Below are 19,425 nucleotides of genomic sequence, written 5' to 3'. Positions count from 1 at the left end.
TGAGGGAGGATATGCCCGGAAATACATCTAGGGAAGTTATTTGGGTGGAACTGAGAAATAAGAAAGGGATGATCACCTTATTGGAATTTTGTATTATAGACAATCCTGAAGAAGGATTCCTGAAGAAGGGCTCATGCCCGAAACTTCGATTCTCCTGCTCCTTCGATGCTGCCTGACCTGCTGCACTTTTCCAGCAACACATTTTCAGCTCTGATCTCCAGCATCTGCAGTCCTCACTTTCTTCCCATTGTATTATAGACCCCCTAATAGTCAGGGGGAAATTGAGAAACAAACTTGTGAGGAGATCTCAGCTATCTGTAAGAATAATAGGGTAGTTATGGAAGGGAATTTTAACTTTCCAAACATTGACTGGTACTGCCATAGTGTTAAAGGTTTAGATGGAGAGGAATTTCTTAAGTGTGTAGAAGACAATTTTCTGATTTAGTATGTGGATGTACCTACTAGAGAAGGTGCAAAACTTGACCTACTCTTGGGAAATAAGGCAGGGCAGGTGACTGAGGTGTCAGTGGGGGAGCACTTTGGGGCCAGCGATTATAATTTTATTCGTTTTAAAATAGTGATGAGAAGTATAGACTAGATCTAAAAGTTGAAGTTCTAAATTGGAGAAAGGCCAATTTTAACGGTATTAGGCAAGAACTTTTGAAAGCTGATTGAGGCAGATGTTCGCAAGTAAAGGGACGGCTGGAAAATGGGAAGCCTTCAGAAATGAGATAACAAGAATCCAGAGAAAGTATATTCCTGTCAGGGTGAAAGGGAAGGCTGGTAGGTATAGGGAATGCTGGATGACTAAAGAAATTGAGGGTTTGGTTAAGAAAAAGAAGGAAGCATATGTCAGGTATAGACAGGACAGATCGAGTGAATCCTTAGAAGAGTATAAAGGAAGTCGGAGTATACTTAAGAGGGAAATCAGGAGGGCAAAACGGGGACATGAGATAGCTTTGGCAAATAGAATTAAGGAGAATCTAAAGGGTTTTTACAAAATATATTAAGAACAAAAGGGTAACTAGGGATGAGAATAGGGCCCCTCAAAGATCAGCAAGGCGGCCTTTATGGGGAGCCACAGAAAATGGGGGAGCTACTAAATGAATATTTTGCATCAGCATTTACTGTGGAAAAGGATATGGAAGATATAGACTGTAGGGAAATAGATGGTGACATCTTGCAAAATGTCTAGATGATTAGGAGGAAGTGTTGGATGTCTTGAAATGGTTAAAGGTGAATAAATCCCCAGGACTTGATCAGGTGTACCCAAGAACTCTGTGGGAAGCTGGAGAAGTGATTGCTGGGCCTCTTACTGAGATATTTGTATCATCGATAGTCATAGGTGAGGTGCCAGAAGACTGGAGTTGGCTAACGTGGTGCCACTGTTTAAGGGCGAGCGGTAAAGACAAGCCAGGGAATTATAGACCGGTGAGCCTGACCTCAGTGGTGGGCAAGTTGTTGGAGGGAATCCTGAGGGACAGGATGTACATGTATTTGGAAAGGCTAGCACTGATTAGGGATAGTCGACATGGCTTTGTGTGTGGGAAATCATGTCTCACAAACGTGATTGCGTTTTTTGAAGAAGTAACAAAGAAGATTGATGAGGGCAGAGCAGTAGATGTGATCTCTATGGACTTCAGTAAGGCATTAGACAATGTTCCCCATGGGAGACTGATTAGCAAGGTTAGATCACATGGAATACAGGGAGAACTAGCCATTTGGATACAGAACTGGCTCAAAGGTAGAAGACAGAGGGTGGTGGTGGAGGGTTGTTTTTCAGACTGAAGGCCTGTGACCAGTGGAGTGCCACAAGGATCGGTACTGGGTCCTCTACTTTTTGTCATTTACATAAATGATTTGGATGCGAGCATAAGAGGTATAGTTAGTAAGTTTACAGATGACACCAAAATTGGAGGTGTAGTAGACAGTGAAAAGGGTTACCTCAGATTACAACAGGATCTGGACCAGATGGGCCAATGGGCTGAGAAGTGGCAGATGGAGTTTAATTCAGATAAATGCGAGGTGCTGCATTTTGAGAAGGCAAATCTTAGCAGAACTTATACACTTAATGGTAAGATCCAAGGGAGTGTTGCTGAACAATGAGACCTTGGAGTGCAGGTTCATAGCTCCTTGAAAGTGGAGTCGCAGGTAGATAGGATAGTGAAGAAGGCGTTTGGTATGCTTTCCTTTATTGGTCAGAGTATTGAGTACAGGAGTTGGGAGGGCATGTTGCGGAGAGGGTTGGAGGATTTGAACTACAGGGAGAGGCTGAACAGGTTGGGGCTATTTTCCCTGGAGCGTCGGAAGCTGAGGGGTGACCTTATAGAGGTTTACAAAATTATGAGGGGCATGGATAGGGTAAACAGACAAAGTATTTTCTCTGGGGTCAGGAGTCCAGAACTAGAGGGCATAGGTTTGGGGTGAGAGGGGAAAGATATAAAAGAGACCTAAGGGGTAACGTTTTCACACAAAGGGTGGTTCGTGTATGGAATGAGCTGCCAGGGGATGTGGTGGAAGCTGGTACAATTGCAACATTTAAGAGGCAGTTGGGTGGGTATATGAATAGGAAGGGTTTGGAGGGATATGGGCCGGGTGCTGGCAGGTGGGACGAGATTGGATTGGGATATCTGGTCGGTATGGAAGGGTTGGACCGAAGGGTCTGTTTCCATGCTGTATGTCTCTATGACTCTATGGTTGTAGATTCCATTACAGAATGACCTGGAGCAGCTCTCGGTCTACAGAACCCTGACTTTGGATTGTCCGGGGAGATGGGGCAGCTGGTAGCAGTTTTGGGGGGGGTTGGGGGGGAGGTGTGTGGTGATGGTGACACCTCAGAGTTAGTGTCAGGTCTTCCTGGTAGAGAGCAGCAGTGAGGTCAGAGCTGCACATTCCCCATCACTCCCCTTAAGGTGACAACTGTTGACAATTCTCGAGGTGAGGGGGAGACCCTTTGAGCACTGGGACTGCGAGGGTGGCTCAGTCAGGGCAGCATGGTTACTCAGCACTGCTGCCTCACAGCACCAGGGACCTGGGTTCGACTCTAGCCTCTAGCGACTGTCTGGTTGGAGTTTGCACATTCTCCCCCTCTCTGTGTGGGTTTCTTACGGGTGCTCCAGTTTCCTCTCTCAATCCAAAAGATGTGCAGTTCAGGTGGATTGGCCATGCTAAATTACCCTGTAGTGTCAAGGCATGGGCAGGATGTCAGTCTGAGCCTCCATGGCACTAAGCTGGGCATGATTGGTGAAAAGTTCTCAGATCCATTAGGTAGGGATTCTGGGTAATCCAAGATGGAGGACGGGAAAAAGTTCATGGTTGTAACAACTGCTCCTTTTTTGAGGTATTTTAGGTGTTGGAGGTGCTTTCCTCGAATTCCAGGAGCAGCAATTACTGTTTTATATGCTGTTGGATTGTTTTGGAACTTTGCAGAAAAAAAAGTCAAAATAACAGCACGTTTAAAAGGGAGAGTAACAAACAAAGGAAGCACATGGTGAGGTCAGTGCAGGAGGGGGAGAAAGAGAGAGAGGGAGAGAGAGAAGTCCACACTGCTAACTGACACAGCAGTGAACCTGCACAGTTAGTGCCTTTGCTGTTTTGAATTCATGTATCGCTGGACATCGGAGTGCATCTGGGAAAATTAACAAACAGTGAAATTCACAGCTAACCTTGGAGGAACCTGTTTGGAAGAGATCACAGCACAGTAACAGATGAGTGGCGTGCAATTCTGGTCTCCTTCCTATCGGAAAGATGTTGTGAAATTTGAAAGGGTTCACAAAACATTTACAAGGTTGTTGCCAGGGTTGGAGGATTTGAGCTACTGGGAGAGGCTGAGGCTGTTTTCCCTGGAGCGTCGGAGGCTGAGGGGTGACCTTATAGAGGTTTATAAAATCATGAGGGGCATCAGCAGGGTAAATGGACAATGCCTTTTCTCTGGGGTGGGGGAGTCCAGAACTGGAGGGCATAGATTTAGGGTAAGAGGGGAAAGATATAAAAGAGACCTAAGGGGCAACTTTTTCACGCATAGAGGGTGATGTGTGTATGGAATGATCTGTCAGAGGAAGTGGTGGAGGCTAGTACAATTGCAACATTTAAAAGGTATCTGGATGGGTATATGAATAGGAAGGGTTTGGAGGGATATGGGCCCGGATGCTGGCAGGTGGGACCAGACTGGGCTGGGACATCTGGTCGGCATGGACGGGTTGGACTGAAGGGTCTGTTTCAGCGCTGTCCATCTTTATGAATCTGTGACTTAGGAGTAGAAATAGACCATTCAGCCCATCAAGTCTGCTCTGCCATTCAATTAGATCATGGCTGATCTGATATTCCTAATGTCCACTTTCCTGCCCTTTCCCCATAACCCTCAATTCCCCAACCCAAGGATCTATCCATCTCGGTCTTAAATAGACACAAAGCCTCTGGCTCCACAGCTTTCTGAGGCAGTGAGTTCCAAAGACTCTGAGAGAAGAAATTCCTCCTCATCTCAGTCTTAAATTGGCATCCCTTTATTCTGAGGCTGAAAGATCATTGGGTGGAAGACAAAACAAGTGCAATTCCATTGCCACACCACGCCAGGTTGTGGGATGAGGGTGGACCTGAGAATGTGCAGGGGGCAGGAACATACCATTGTCCTGAGTGGTCTCAGTGATGCTATTACCACAGCCTGAGCCAGACCAATAACACTGCTGTTGTCTCCTGGTTAACAGACAACCTCATCCCGCAATAGAGGGGGAAATAAACATGTTCTGGGTGATGTCACCATTATAATTGAGGAGCAGCATGTTGAAAATGTGAGATGTGGGGGTGCGGTTTGGAGCAGCAGGAATGATAAGGAGTGTTTGGCATGTGTCCTGAATGTTTAAGATTGTGGATGGATGAGTAATAACCGGGGTGTGGAGCATTGAGCATTGTGTGAGATTGTTGGGGCACCTCGTGTGAAATGACATTCCATGATGCACATGAGGAGTGATAGATACATACACCTTCGCAGCAGGAGGAGGACATTCAGCCCCTCTGGCCTGCTGCCCCATTTGATAGATTTGACTATAGTGGGCGGCACGGTGGCACAGTGGTTAGCACTGCTGCCTCACAGCGCCAGAGATCCGGGTTCAATTCCCACCTCAGGCGACTGACTGTGTGGAGTTTGCACGTTCTCCCCGTGTCTGCGTGGGTTTCCTCCGGGTGCTCCGGTTTCCTCCCACAGTCCAAAGATGTGCAGGTCAGGTGAATTGGTCATGCTATATTGCCCGTAGTGTTAGGTAAGGGGTAAATGTAGGGGTATGGGTGGGTTGCGCTTTGGCGGGGCGGTGTGGACTTGTTGGGCCGAAGGGCCTGTTTCCACACTGTAAGTAATCTAATCTAATCTAATCAACTCTACTTTCCTCTCCATTCTCTTTCAAAACTCCTTTAAATTCTTATAAACTCTGATGGAGGCCCAAACCTTTCCTCGTTAGTTAACCACCTCACCTGATCCCAGGAACAGGCGGCACGGTGGCTAGCACTGCTGCCTCACAGCGCCAGAGACCCAGGTTCAATTCCCACTTCAGGCGACTGACTGTGTGGAGTTTGCACATTCTCCCCGTGTCTGCGTGGGTTTCCTCCGGGTGCTCCAGTTTCCTCCCACAGTCCAAAGATGTGCAGGTCAGGTGAATTGGCCATTCTAAAGTGCCCATAGTGTTAGGTAAGGGGTAAATGTAGGGGTATGGGTGGGTTGCGCTTCAGCGGGTCGGTGTGGACTTGTTGGGCCAAAGGGCCTGTTTCCACACTGTAAGTAATCTAATCTAATCGAATCACTCAGATTCACTGACCTTGACAGTTTGTGTAAGGTCATTGAGTGTGTTCTGGTGCTGAAGGGCCATACTCTGGACATCAGCTATTTGCTCCCTCTACCTTCATGACGGATGGTTGTACAGACTGCTTGCTTGAGGCCTGCAACTGAGAATCCAGGAGCCCTCTTCCTTGCCTACTGCTCCATTGTCCTGGTTTCTTTCGGCCCAGCTTGCTTTGGCCATTGTCTTCCAGAAGCTGCTGCAGTTGGTATGAACCTCCCCTTTAGGATGTAGATGCTGACTTTAAGTGTCGGCTCGCATTAATTGATGCTATTCCTGCATGAATCTGACACCCCCAACTCCCTGACTTTCGTAATGCACTGCAGGCAGCAGTCTTGTTAATGTACTGGCAGGTTTGCACGCTGCCTGTATCTCCTCCATGGGTGTGAAGTACATGCATGTCTGCTAAAGGGTCTTTTTGAGGGTACATGCTGGAGTATAGAATATTTTGAGGGGGATTGGACAGGGTAGACGTGGAGGGGTTGTTTCCCCTTGTGACAAGAGGGCACCATTTCAGAATAAGGGTGTGGTGATTGTACTGAGGTCAGTCAGGTGGACCTCTCAGAATATGAGTTCCCTGATTGGGGCTGTTAACCTGGTCCAATCAGGGAGTCCTGGCTGCTTTATATATATATATCAGGAGAGTCAGAGGTTCTGCTCACTCTTAGAGTGGCTCCGAGGAAGCCAAACCAGTGTCAAGTCCTGAACAAGTATGAAATGGTGATGGGATACCAGCCTGTTGTGGAATTATTTCACTTATGAATCAAGAACCTATAAACAGGAGGGTCACAGGTTCTGCTCATTCTGAGCAGAACTCACCACATGTAAATAAAGGGTGACTAGATGATGGGATACCAGCCTCTCTGGAGTTATTTCAAAGGAGTCACACATTTAAGACCGAGATGAGGAGGAATATTTTCCCCCAAGTTGACAGCGAATCTATGGAATTCTTTAGTGCAGAGGACTGTCGAGACTGGTTCATTACATTTATTCAAGGCTGAGATAGACAGATTTTGAATCAGTGAGGGAATCAAGAGTTGTGGGGGGAAAAGCAGGAAAGTGGAGTTGAGGAATATCAGATCAGTCACTGAATAGTGGAGCAGACTTGATGGGCTGAATGGCCTACTTCTGTTCCCACATCTTTTGTCCTTATGATTATGGTCTTCATTATCAGTAAGGCCATTGAGGCAACAGCATGATCCCAGCACAGATTCACCAAGCTCTTACCTGGAGTGAGGAAATCAATATTAAACAAATACCAATGTAGTTCTTGGGGATTCAATGGTGATTGAGCCGAGGTACTGACTGTCTCGAAGGGATATGACTGGGTCGCTACAAAGAGACTGGCCCCAACGGCTGACGGGTCATGAAGACAAGACGTCAATGTAGGACACCGTGTGAAGAGTGGCCTCAAATACACTCAAATAGCAGCAGAACCATTTTGCCACTTCAGGACAAGTTCAATAGATGATAGCGGGCAACTGGAGATAAAAAAACGAGGGGAAATGGGTTAGATATGTGGGATTAGATTTTGTGGGGTTAACCGTTTGCAGGGAGGCTGAATAGTGTAAGCCCACCTGCTTTGTGTGCCTGTTCTCTGTGAGGAGCTGGATTGGCACTAATGTCCTTTGGTGACACCCCCCCGTTCCCAGTTGTCAGACCCAGCAATGCTTCCTTTATTAAGTCCACTGCATTGACAGATCTTTCACTGAGAGCACAGGGTGGAAAGGGGGAGATGTGCGGGTTGCTGCCATTTCTTTTTGTTGCTTTTCAGAAAGCTGTTTGTTTTTCAGTGTGGTGAAAGCTGGCGTGACTGATGGAGTGGGGTGTGGTCTGTGACGTGCAAAGGCCTCAAAGAATTCCATCCTCCGACTGAAACTCTGCACCCGACTCTCAGGAGAAATGTCAGGAATCTTGGCACGGGCTGCAGGATACATTCCAGCCATGCCCTTCCAACACAGTGGGAGGGGCTAGCAGACCACAGTCCCTGGGAGGGGGCTGGGCTGAGGTGGCTTTTTCCTGTAGGCCTCTATCTTTAACCATCTCCAGTGCCTTGCTGACCTCCTGGAGGTGAGTTCAGAAAGATGACATGACACATGCAGTGAACGGGACAAATACTGCTTTATTATTAAATCTACAGAGCTGCCGCCCTGCCAGAGACAGAGACTCTATCCCCTTGCAATGTCAGAAGTTAGGAGAGTTAATATTGACCCACACACCAGGAACAGGGTTAGCAGATAGAGTCATAGAGGTCTACAGTATGGAAACAGACCTTTTGGTCCAACTTGCCCATACCGTCCAGTTTTCACAATTTAAACTAGCCCCATTTGCCTGCATTTGGTCCATATCCCTCCATACCTAACCCATCCATGTACCTGCCCAAATGTTTCTTGAATGATGAAATTGTAATCATTTCCACCACTACCTCTGGCAGCATGTTCCAGACACTCTGTGTGAAAAGATTCTCCCTCTGCATTCTTTTGTCTCTTTCCCCTCTCACCTAGTTTTAGACTCTCTGATCCTGGGCTATCTACCTTAGGTATGCCTCTCATGATTTTATAGACCTCTACAGAGTCACGCCTCAGTCTCCTACGCTCCAGGGGTAAAAAGTCCCAGCCTATCCAGCCCCTCATTAAAACTCAAATGGATGCAGAGAAGATGTCAATAGCTATTTTCATTTGCACTGGGAGATGAGACCAGGGCAATAAGCTTTCTTTCAAATACCACTGCTGACACAGAGTTGAGACACCTCCTACCTTTAATGGTGAGGTCGCAATGGAGCCACTGAAGGTGGTCCTCAGTCAGGAAGGAGTGTGGCTCTGAGGGGAACTTACAGCTGTTGCCGTTGACATGCGTACAGAGGGCATACTGTCAGAATTCGGGGTCGCCCGTAGAGACAAAGGTGGGGAGGAATTTCTTCCCTTGGAAGTCGGAGAATCTGAGGAATTCTTTATTGCAGAGGGCTGTCGATGCTAGATCATGACTGAGAGAGACAGACTTTTAACCGGGAATGGAATAAGGCAGAAAGGTGGCACTAAGGATTATCAACTTAGCCACGATCCTGTCAAATGGCCAAGCAGACTGATGGGCAGAATGGCTGATATGGAGGGGTCTCTTGTTTGGAAGGTGCTGGCGGAGCAGACTTGGCAAGTTGCTGAAGTAGATGATGTGAAGGAGCTTGTTGTGAAAGAGGAGCTGCTGATTCTGCAGGAGGATTTATCCATCGAGCAGTACACCGCTATTACTCAGCACTACCCACCCTGTGGGAATGGCCCATCACTGATTGATAAAGATGGGAGTCGTAGGTCATGTCACCTTCACGTTCGGCAACTGTATGCTGTGAACTTTAACCCTTCGCAACATTGGTTGGTGAGATGCTAAGAGAGAAGAAGAAGACATCTGCGTGTTTTTATTTTAGTTTTATCCATTTTACTACCTTAGTGCTGCTTGGTTAGTGGCTAAAATAATGTGTCATGTGGTGAAAACTGGGAGTTTGCAACACCAGGATCAAAACAGTGGGATGGCATGGGGAGGGGAGGGGAGAGGTAGAGAGAAGGGGGAGACGGCATGCAAAGGAGAGTCTGGAGTATGGATGGAGGGAATAAGGAGTGTGCATGGATGGATGGAGGGAGTAGGGAGCCTGTCTGGTGAGAGGGATTATGGAGTGTGTGGAATAGAGGTGGAGTGGGGAGTGTGAGAGTTGGATGAAGACCTGGGTTGAGTGGGCTGTTGGAGGAACAGCAGTAGATGATGATTCAGGAGTCTTGTGGGAATAATAGTGGTTATGATTGGCTTGTACATTACTGTCTCTGGAGGCTTATGAATTTCATGCTATCTATTTTACCCATTCTGACCAGACCTTTGTGATTCTGAATACCTTGATTAAATCTCCTGTCAGGATTCGCCAAAATCCCATCTTCTCTAAACCATCTTCATCAACTTTAAATGAAACACATAGCTGCAGCAGTGTTGCTGATTTAAGGTGTTCAAAGATCATTGTTTAATAATGTTCCTGATATCAGTACACTTCTTCTCCTGAGCTTCACTCCTGGCCCTTGCTTGTTTGTCATTGCCCTGGTGAGATCAAAGACGCACACAGGATTGATGTGGATGGGTGCAGGGGTGAAGAAGTTTGGGGAAGTGAGGACTGTTTTTAAAGAGACAGGAGCATTGATTGAGGTATTCAAAAGCACGTTCGCCTAAACAAAATACCGCAGTCGCTGAAAATCTGAAAATTAAAAAGAAACAGAAAATGCTTGAGAAACTCAGCAGATCTGGCAGCATTGTAGAGAGGGAAGCAGAGTTAACATTTTGAGTCTGGCGTGAATCAATTTTGGAACTGAAGGTGGGTTTTATATTGCAGCAAAAAGTGGGGAGGGGGAATTGGAACAGACAGGAATGTCAGGGAAAAGGTTTGCGACCAAGGGGATTGAAGCTCACAGGTGACATGGCATAAAAGGCTAAGGGTGAAATGACGAGGAGTCTGGACAGTGTAGATAAGGACAAACCCAGCCTACTGGTGAAACCATTGACAACTACAGGCAACAGATTTAAGATGACAGGCAAAAGGAACAACTTTATAGGGGAAATCTTTACACGTAGTGAGTGGTTAGGATCGTGAATTGTCCAAGACTGTTGGATGCAGGTACAGTCAGAGCACCCATAAGGGAGTTAAACTTATCTGAAAAGGAAGAATGCGTGGGGTCATTGGGAGAAGGTTGGGGATTTGCAAATGGGTGAATTGCTCATGTGGAGAGCTGGTGCAGGCAGGATAGGCTGAATGGCCTCCTCCTGTGTTGTAATGATTCTACAATGTGGGTGGGCCTGACTTACACCCATTCGGCTGGGCGCGGGGGGAGGTGGTGCCAAATAGTAGCACCTGGACCTGACTGAGGGAGGGAGCTGCCTGTCTGGGTGACCCTTCTCCTCCTCTGTTCTCACCATCTGTGTCACAAGGAGTTGATGGAGTCTCTCCTGTTTCCAGAGCTGAATAACAACACCACCACAGGCAGGGGGCTTGCGTACATGGCTCCAAGGGAATTTAACTGCGGTCTTAGTACAATCACCAGAACAGTGAAGGGAAGTTGAAGGAGAGGGGCATCGGGAGGGCACGCTGTATATTCTGAGGGTTTGTGTTGCACTGGGAGTTAGGGTCATAGAAATTTGAAATTATCGAAAACATCCATAAGGCCACTATGCCAATCAAAGCCCTCTTTCAGTCCAAATTCCCTGGGGAGGGGCTGGTTTTAGTGTGTTTACAGAAGTTGTAGCATGTAGAAAATTGGATATGATTGATGATAACCTGAAGGCAGGAAACTCAGCAATTGAGAGAATGCCAATGTTCAAGCTCTCCTTCTGGCTTCAGACTTCACACTGTACAGTTTGAATGCTAGGTTTGTGTTTAGCAGAGATGTCTTACTGAAATTGTACAAAGCCTTGCTGAGAGCAGGTTCGGTCTCCTTACCTGAGGAAGGATGTTCTGACCATGGAGGGAATGCAACAATGGTTTGCTGGACTGATTCTCAGGATGGTATGACTGATGTGTGAAGCAGGACTAGATCAATTTGGACTATATTCTCTGAAGTTTTGAAAACTCTTGTAGGTATCTATAAAATTCCAACAGAACTAGATACGATAAATTCAGGATGTTCCTGATGGCTGGGGAGACTGGGACCAGGGAATCAAAGTGTAAGGACACGGAGTCGGCCATTTAGGAACTGAGATGAGGAGAATTTTTTTCACCAAGATGGAATTATCTATCACAGAAAGCAGTTGAGGCAAAAACAAGAAGGTGTTCAATATAGTTATTAGGCTAGACAGGTCAAAGGGCATGGGGGCAAAGTGGGTTCAGGAATGTGTGTTGGATGGTCATATTGAATAGTGAGGCAGGCTTAAAGGGCCAAATGGTCTACTACTGCTGCTATTTCATGTTTCTATATTAAAGTACGTGATTTTAGCCTGGGTGGTACAAAAGGTGTGATAGTCACTGCTTTGTGCTTCAGACAGGAAAGGGAACCAACATCAGTCAGGAGGTGTTCCTCTCATTACTGTGTCCCAGCTGCCCAGTTCCTATCCCGTTCCCCGATTGTGGGATCATCCTCCTGGTGTTTAATGAGTATGGATATATCGTTAGAATGGGATTGGTTTTCCTTTGATATTTTAGCACAGTGGTTGAGTAGATTAACAGACTGGGCTCATCAGCTCCCTTACACAGATGATACCTTTCCTTCACAATATTCCAGCCTTACACCCTTAAAAATCCCCCGACACCCCACTGTTACAAACCCCCCGACACCCCACCATTACAATCCCCCTGACACTCCACCATTACAACCCCCTGACACCCCATTACAATCCTCCCGACATCCTACCATTACAATCCCCTACATCCCACCATTACAATCCCCCAACACACTACCTTTACAATCCCTCCGACACCCCACCATTACAATCCCTCCAACACCCCACCTTTACAATCCCTCTACACCCTTCCATTACAATCCTCCCGACACCCACCATTACAATCCCCTCTACACTGTCCCGTTACAGTCCTCTCTCCCATTACAATCCCTGTCTAAGTCCCTCGTTTGGCTACTCCGATTTCCGCATTACCTCCCATGCTACCCATCCATCTGCCTAGCCCCTGTTGACCATCACTTGGTGGCGGCCTATCTCCTGCATCTTGCCCTGACCCAGGTTACAGCCTGACCCCCAGCTGGGGCCCAGGAGGTAGGTTGGTAAGAAAGCCTGCATGGTGCTAACTTTCTGGATAGCACAATCTGGGGGTGTAGGGGCAGTGGTGGGGCTGAATGGCCAGTGGGAATGTCATTGGTGTGTGTGTGTGCGGGTCATTCCAGTGATAAGCCTCCTACACACAGAGTGCCCCCCCACCCTCGTCCTTTATGGATTGATTTCAGGGGGAGGGTTTGGATGATGGGGGTCTGCAGATCATTGCAGAGATAGGGCTGAGTTGGAACAAGGTGCATTGGTCGTAATTTGAAAGAGGGAGGCAAGATAATTTAAAAAACACACATACCGTGGCTGGAGGATTGGACAGATGAAGTCGGAATAAATTAATCAGCAGGAACAAATAAGGAACTCAGACTTCTGACATGCCTGTCTGGAGATTTGAAATGGACTTATAAAAGGGGATTGAGTTAAAACATTTTTTTGAGAAGCGGTGTAAAGAGAGAGCCCTGTGCGAGTCTTCCCCCACTGAATGAACAGGATAGCTGTTCTTGAAGCTCTGTCCTTTTCCCTCCCTTTCAGTTTGATTCACCAGGATCTGACAGTGTTGTGTTGGAGCAGTGTTTAATTAGTCCTCTCACACACGCTGTTCATTGATGTGATCTGCCAGCGGGGGGGAGGAACTGTGCTGATTTGAATAGATTGATCTTACCGAGAGTCACAGTGCAGCGTTGAGGCAGACTTCACGGCAGGGAGGAGGAGGAGAGAGGCGCCAGGCGCTCTGAAAGTGCAGTTCCTTTCCACGGACTCTCCAAACCGAGGTGGTGTGAAACGGCGGACCCTTCCTGACCTGCTCTCCCGTGTGCCAGAGAGTTGTGGGGGTGGGGATAGAGAGCCGGAGGGGGTGGGGGAAGAGGGGACTGCTCCACCTGAAGATAGGAGTGTTCCCACAGGGGCACCTCCAAGGATTCATCTCTGGAGGACAGAGTCAAAGGGGGTTAAACCCTCCTTAACACTCAAACCCCGCTCAAAATCACCTAAACCTTTAAAACCTCGTCACACCCCCTCAAACGACCCTGAACCCTCCTAAATCTCAAAACCTCTTCTAACCCTCAAACCTCAAATGACTCTAAACCTCCTCCAATGAGTCAAACCTTTAAACCTTTGTGTAGAGCACACAGCGCCTGGATTTTATTTTGTGAACGCCAGTGTGTGTGTTTTGTTTTTTTTAAGCGGGAAGGGAGTTTCTGAAAGTTCGGGGAAGCTGTCAGGTTGCAAGGAGCAAGTTCTCTCTCTCTTCCCCCCCCCCCTTCTCTTTTACTCTCTCTCCCCCCCTCCTCTCTTTTACTCTCTCTCCCCGCCTCCTCTCTTTTACTCTCTCTCCCCCCCTCCTCTCTTTTACTCTCTCTCCCCCCCTCCTCTCTTTTACTCTCTCTCCCCCCCTCCTCTCTTTTACTCTCTCTCCCCCCCTCCTCTCTTTTACTCTCTCTCCCCCCCCTCCTCTCTTTTACTCTCTCTCCCCCCCCTCCTCTCTTTTACTCTCTCTTCCCCCCCCTCCTCTCTTTTACTCTCTCTCCCCCCCTCCTCTCTTTTACTCTCTCTCCCCCCCCCTCTCTTTTACTCTCTCTTCCCCCCCCTTTTACTCTCTCTCCCCCCCCTCCTCTCTTTTACTCTCTCTCCCCCCCTCCTCTCTTTTACTCTCTCTCCCCCCCTCCTCTCTTTTACTCTCTCTCCCCCCCTCCTCTCTTTTACTCTCTCTCCCCCCCTCCTCTCTTTTACTCTCTCTCCCCCCCCCCTCTCTTTTACTCTCTCTCCCCCCCCTCTCTTTTACTCTCTCTCCCCCCCCCTCTCTTTTACTCTCTCTCCCCCCCCCTCTCTTTTACTCTCTCTCCCCCCCCCTCTCTTTTACTCTCTCTCCCCCCCCTCTCTTTTACTCTCTCTCCCCCCCTCTCTTTTACTCTCTCTCCCCCCCTCTCTTTTACTCTCTCTCCCCCTCTCTTTTACTCTCTCTCCCCCCCCTTTTACTCTCTCTCTTCCCCCCCCTTTTACTCTCTCTCTTCCCCCCCTTTTACTCTCTCTCTTCCCCCCCTTTTACTCTCTCTCTTCCCCCCCTTTTACTCTCTCTCTTCCCCCCCCCTTTTACTCTCTCTCTTCCCCCCCCCCTTTTTACTCTCTCTCCCCCCCCCCTTTTTACTCTCTCCCCCCCCCCCCTTTTTACTCTCTCCCCCCCCCCCTTTTTACTCTCTCCCCCCCCTCTCTTTTACTCTCTCCCCCCCTCTTTTACTCTCTCTGTCTCTCTCCCTCCCTTTCACCCTTCCTCCTTCTCTCACTCTCTCTCTGCCTCTCTCTCTCTCCCTTTCACCCTTCCTCCTTCTCTCTCTGCCTCTCTCTCTCTCCCTTTCACCCTTCCTCCTTCTCTCTCTACCTCTCTCTCTCTCCCTTTCACCCTTCCTCCTCTCTCTCTGCCTCTCTCTCTCTCCCTTTCACCCTTCCTCCTTCTCTCTCTACCTCTCTCTCTCTCCCTTTCACCCTTCCTCCTCTCTCTCTGCCTCTCTCTCTCCCTTTCACCCTTCCTCCTTCTCTCACTCTCTCTCTGCCTCTCTCTCTCTCCCTTTCACCCTTCCTCCTCTCTCTCTGCCTCTCTCTCTCCCTTTCACCCTTCCTCCTTCTCTCTCTACCTCTCTCTCTCTCCCTTTCACCCTTCCTCCTCTCTCTCTGCCTCTCTCTCTCCCTTTCACCCTTCCTCCTTCTCTCTCTCCCTCTCCCTCTCCGCCTCTCTCTCTTCCCCCCTCTCCCTCTCTGGAGCCGAAATGAAGAGGGAGGAAAAGTGAAATTCCGACGGCACGTCCGAGCGTGACTGCGTTCTGATTCTACTTGTTCCAGCAAAGCCAGCTTCCCCTTTTCAAATTGCCCGTGAGCAGGCACTGGGCTCCCACACAGGGAGAGGGAGGGATAAGGTGGGTAGGGGAGGAATAGGAAGGCAGTTTCGGCCCCTTGGGGGCAGAGGAAAGGTGGGCTGGGGGGGCTGAGAGAGCCACCAGAGGAGGATAAGGGGTCACCCAGACAGGCAGCTCTCTGAGCAGGACGGCTCCAGGACCACTGTCGGGAGGGAGAGAGAGCTCGGAGCAGCCAATGTGATCAGAACTGAGTGTGGAACAAGCCGCTTGGATCCTCCAGAATGGGCCAGACAAGTTCCTGCACTCAGACAGGTTGGTGTGTCTTCACCCTTGACCCCCCCCCCCCCCAAACATGGTAGATAACATCCGTTCTCTCTGTCAAATCTTCACTCATATTCCTCCTACACAGAGTACTCTTCATCCCCTAACCCCATTGCTCTGATTCGTCGCTGATGCCAGTGTTGCCCAGTGCCTGTGGCTTGTTGTGACTATTGAGGGCAGGAGTGGGAGCACAGGGGAAAAAGGCTGGCCTTAACTTCATAGCTCAGCCCGACTTAATACCCACAGGTGGACACTTTCCTGAGGGCAAAAGTGAGGACTGCAGATGCTGGAAACCAGAATTTAGATCATGATGATGGGCTTTTGCCCGAAAAGTCGATTTTCCTGCTCCTCGGATGCAGCCTGACCTGTGCTTTTCCAGCACAACTCTGATCTCAACTTTCCTGAGGGGCTTACCAGACTATGATCAGAAACTGCCTCTGTCAATATTCTCGCTCTGAGTGTGGGCCAGGATCTGACTGCAGCAGCTCCTACTGCCTTAAATCTGAGGGAGTGAAGGAACAAATGGTTAACAGTTGGGGGAATGAGTTGGAGGACACATGGTTAACGGGTGAGGAGTTGTGAGGTTGTTAATGAGTGGACACGGACACAGACTGGAGATTAAACCTGGAGCCATTGGGGTACAGTGGTCATCGCAAGGCACTGGAACAAGTGGATCACTGCACATAACTTGGTTTGGAGTGATAGAGGTGTGCTGAATGACCTGTGGTAGGTAACTGTAACGAGTGAGTGACAAGATCCTTGAAAGTTCCACACTTCTGGGAAGTCGTAGAATCATCCAGCATGGGAACAAAACCTTCGGTCCAACCAGTTCATTATCCCTAACTAAACTAGTCCCACCTGCCTGCTCCTGGCCCATATCCCCCAACCTTTCCTATTCATGTACCTATCCAAATGTCTTTTAAATGTTGTACCCACATCCACCACTTCCTCTGGAAGTTCACTCCACACATGAACCATTCTGTGTGTAAAAGAATTCACCCCTCATGTCTTTTTAAAATCTTTCTCCTCTCATCTAAAAATGTGCGCCCTACTCTTCAAATCCCCCATCCTAGGCAAAAGACAACTCAGAAAGGCCTGTTCTGGGCTACTTGACTTGGCCGCTTGGATCCACGCTCCACACACAATCAACCCTCTATCACTCCAAACCAAGTTATGTGCAGTGATCCACTTGTTCCAGTGCCTTGCGATGACCACTGTACCCCAATGGCTCCAGGTTTAATGTCCAGTCTGTGTCCGTGTCCACTCATTAACAACCTCACACAACTCCTCACCCGTTAACCATGTGTCCTCCAACTCATTCCCCCAACTGTTAACCATTTGTTCCTTCACTCCCTCAGATTTAAGGCAGTAGGAGCTGCTGCAGTCAGATCCTGGGCCACACTCAGAGCGAGAATATTGACAGAGGCAGTTTCTGATCATAGTCTGGTAAGCCCCTCAGGAAAGTGTCCACCTGTGGGTATTAAGCCGGGCTCAGCTATGAAATTAAGGCCAGCCTTTTCCCCCTGTGCTCCAACTCCTGCCCTCAATAGTCAGAGGGACTGCTGCACTATTGGAATTGTCTTCTAGCAGTTCACATCCCAGTTGGGTTTCCCTGACAATCCACTGGTTTTGTGGGGATGCCTTTCTTGTCCTGCCTACCAGTTGCCAGGTCTTTCCAAACTTTGATTCCCCAAATTGTCACGATAATTCTTGACCTCCCAATGCTAGAATCATTGTTTCCAACAACATTTCACATTTATTGTAATGCAGTTAACGTGGCAAACTTCTTGAGTTGGAGGTGCTGGTGTTGGATTGGGGTGGACAAAGTTAAAAATCACATAACACCAGGTTATAGTCCAATAGGTTTATTTGGAAGCACTAGCTTTTGGAGTGCTGCTCCTTCATCAGGTGGTTGTGGATATTCCATACAAATAAACCTGTTAGACTATAACCTGGTGTGTGATTTTAAACTTCCTGAGGTGCAGCACAGAGGTTTAATCACAGACGTTGATACTGAGTCACATGAGGAGCCTTTGTCACTTGCAACCAAATGTTTCATCAAAGGAGTAAGCGTTTTCAACTCTTCAGTCAGGTGGAACAGCATAAGGGCCGTTTCCTGGTGAGTGTGGCACGGGTTTTATCCTGATACTTCCAGGAAAGGCCCAAAAGAATTTGCATTTAGCTAGTGCCATGATGACCTCAGGACATTGCAAAGTGCTGTACAACTAATGATGAGGTTGTATACACGTTTGTTTTGTAGGGCGGCCCAATGGCTCAGTGGTTAGCACTGCTGCCTGACAGTGCCAGGGACCCAGCTTCTATTCCAGCCTCTGGCAACTGTCTGTGTGGAACTTGCACATTCTCCCCATGTCTGCATGGGTTTCCTCCCACAATCCAAAGATGTGCAGGTTAGGTGAATTGGCCATACTAAATTGCCCGCAGTGCTCAGGGATTTGTAGGCGAGTTGCATTAGTTAGTTGAAATGTAGACTAATAGTATAGCGGAATAGGTTTGGGTGGGATACTCTTTGGAGGGTCACTGTGGACCCGTTGGGTGAATTAGCCTCTTACTACACTGTAGGGATTCTAATTCTAATTTGTACATAGCAAGATCCCACAAAGAGCAATAAGATACTCCAGGTTGTGGGATCTGGTTTGGTGATGTTGCTTGGGGGATAAATATTGACAAGATCACTGGAGATAGTTCACCGTTTTTCTTACAAGTAGTGCCATGGGATCTTTGGCATCCATGTGAGAGGGCAGACGGGTCCCTGATATGATGTTCTTTGTGACTGATTTCTGCTTTATTCTCAAACGTTTCCCTAATGAGAAGGGGGAGTGGGACCAGAGCCCACAACCTCCTGGCTGGACGGTAAGGCTGCTACTGTCTAAGTACGGCTACGTCAGATTATGGAGACTTGCTGACATAAAAACCTACTAGGAATAGATACATTTGAACAGCCCACGTGGAGGTATAGATGTGCGTGCGCACACATCACAGCAAGTCTGTCACATGCACACACCATGCACATGTCACAAAAACATATCGTACTCAGATCAGACTTATACACAGTGTGCACACACATCACATACATACATCATACATCATGCACGCACACGTCTCTCACACGCAACACACACCACACATGCACACACACAGGATGACTGATGTGTTGTGTGGAATGCTGCTTAACCAAACAGGAAACCATTGACTGACACAGGGTGCTTATAACTTGGCGAGAGTTCTGCTTGTTAAGTGTGTGTAAGAATGTAGTCAGTTGATTTTTATTAAACAGCTGCTTTGCTCCTCTGTTGGAGGTCAGACGTCCAGAAGCATTCCCGTCTCGCATTCGAACAGCTTCTGTGGATGGCGAGGGAAGTGTCCCAGTGTTTGGGCTTTCAGGTCAGCAGCAATATCACAGCGTTAAGCTGCTGCACAGCTCTGGAGGTATAAGATCACCCAGTGTTAATATTTCTGAATGCTGTGTAGAAGCTACATCCATGCTGAGCATGCTGGAAAGAGCTGGTGTGTGAGCAGGTTCAACATTCCCTGTTAAAGATTGGCAAAGGCAATGGGTCACCAGAGGGTGATTAGTACTTTTTAAAAAAAAATGAATTGGAATCTTTGAACTAGAAGGAAATTGAGTTCCAGAATAAATGGACTGCACTTACAACTTCCAAATACATGATGTTAAA

At 48.0% G+C, this 19,425-nt stretch overlaps 1 protein-coding gene across 3 annotated transcripts in view; it reads left to right on the top strand.

The window, feature by feature from the left end:
* The window catches only part of LOC140463836 (caskin-2-like), a 292,300-nt gene that overhangs the window by 123,236 nt on the left and 149,639 nt on the right, over positions 1-19,425 (top strand). For 2 of the 3 annotated variants that reach the window (XM_072558221.1, XM_072558218.1), the window contains exon 1: positions 14,796-15,721. The exons of the other annotated variant lie outside the window; for it this stretch is intronic. Coding sequence is in view for 1 of the 2 variants with exons in the window: in XM_072558218.1 (XP_072414319.1) it covers positions 15,691-15,721 (31 nt within the window). In the remaining variant the exon portion in view is untranslated. Of the gene's footprint in view, positions 1-14,795; positions 15,722-19,425 lie in introns of those variants that run through there. 3 annotated transcript variants of the gene reach the window in all.

Source organism: Chiloscyllium punctatum, chromosome 39 (genome assembly GCF_047496795.1).
Source record: "Chiloscyllium punctatum isolate Juve2018m chromosome 39, sChiPun1.3, whole genome shotgun sequence".
In the NCBI taxonomy this organism is placed as follows: Eukaryota; Metazoa; Chordata; class Chondrichthyes; order Orectolobiformes; family Hemiscylliidae; genus Chiloscyllium; species Chiloscyllium punctatum.
The sequence above is the reverse complement of the archived record's forward strand: the minus strand, read 5'-3'. Positions and strand labels throughout refer to the sequence as shown.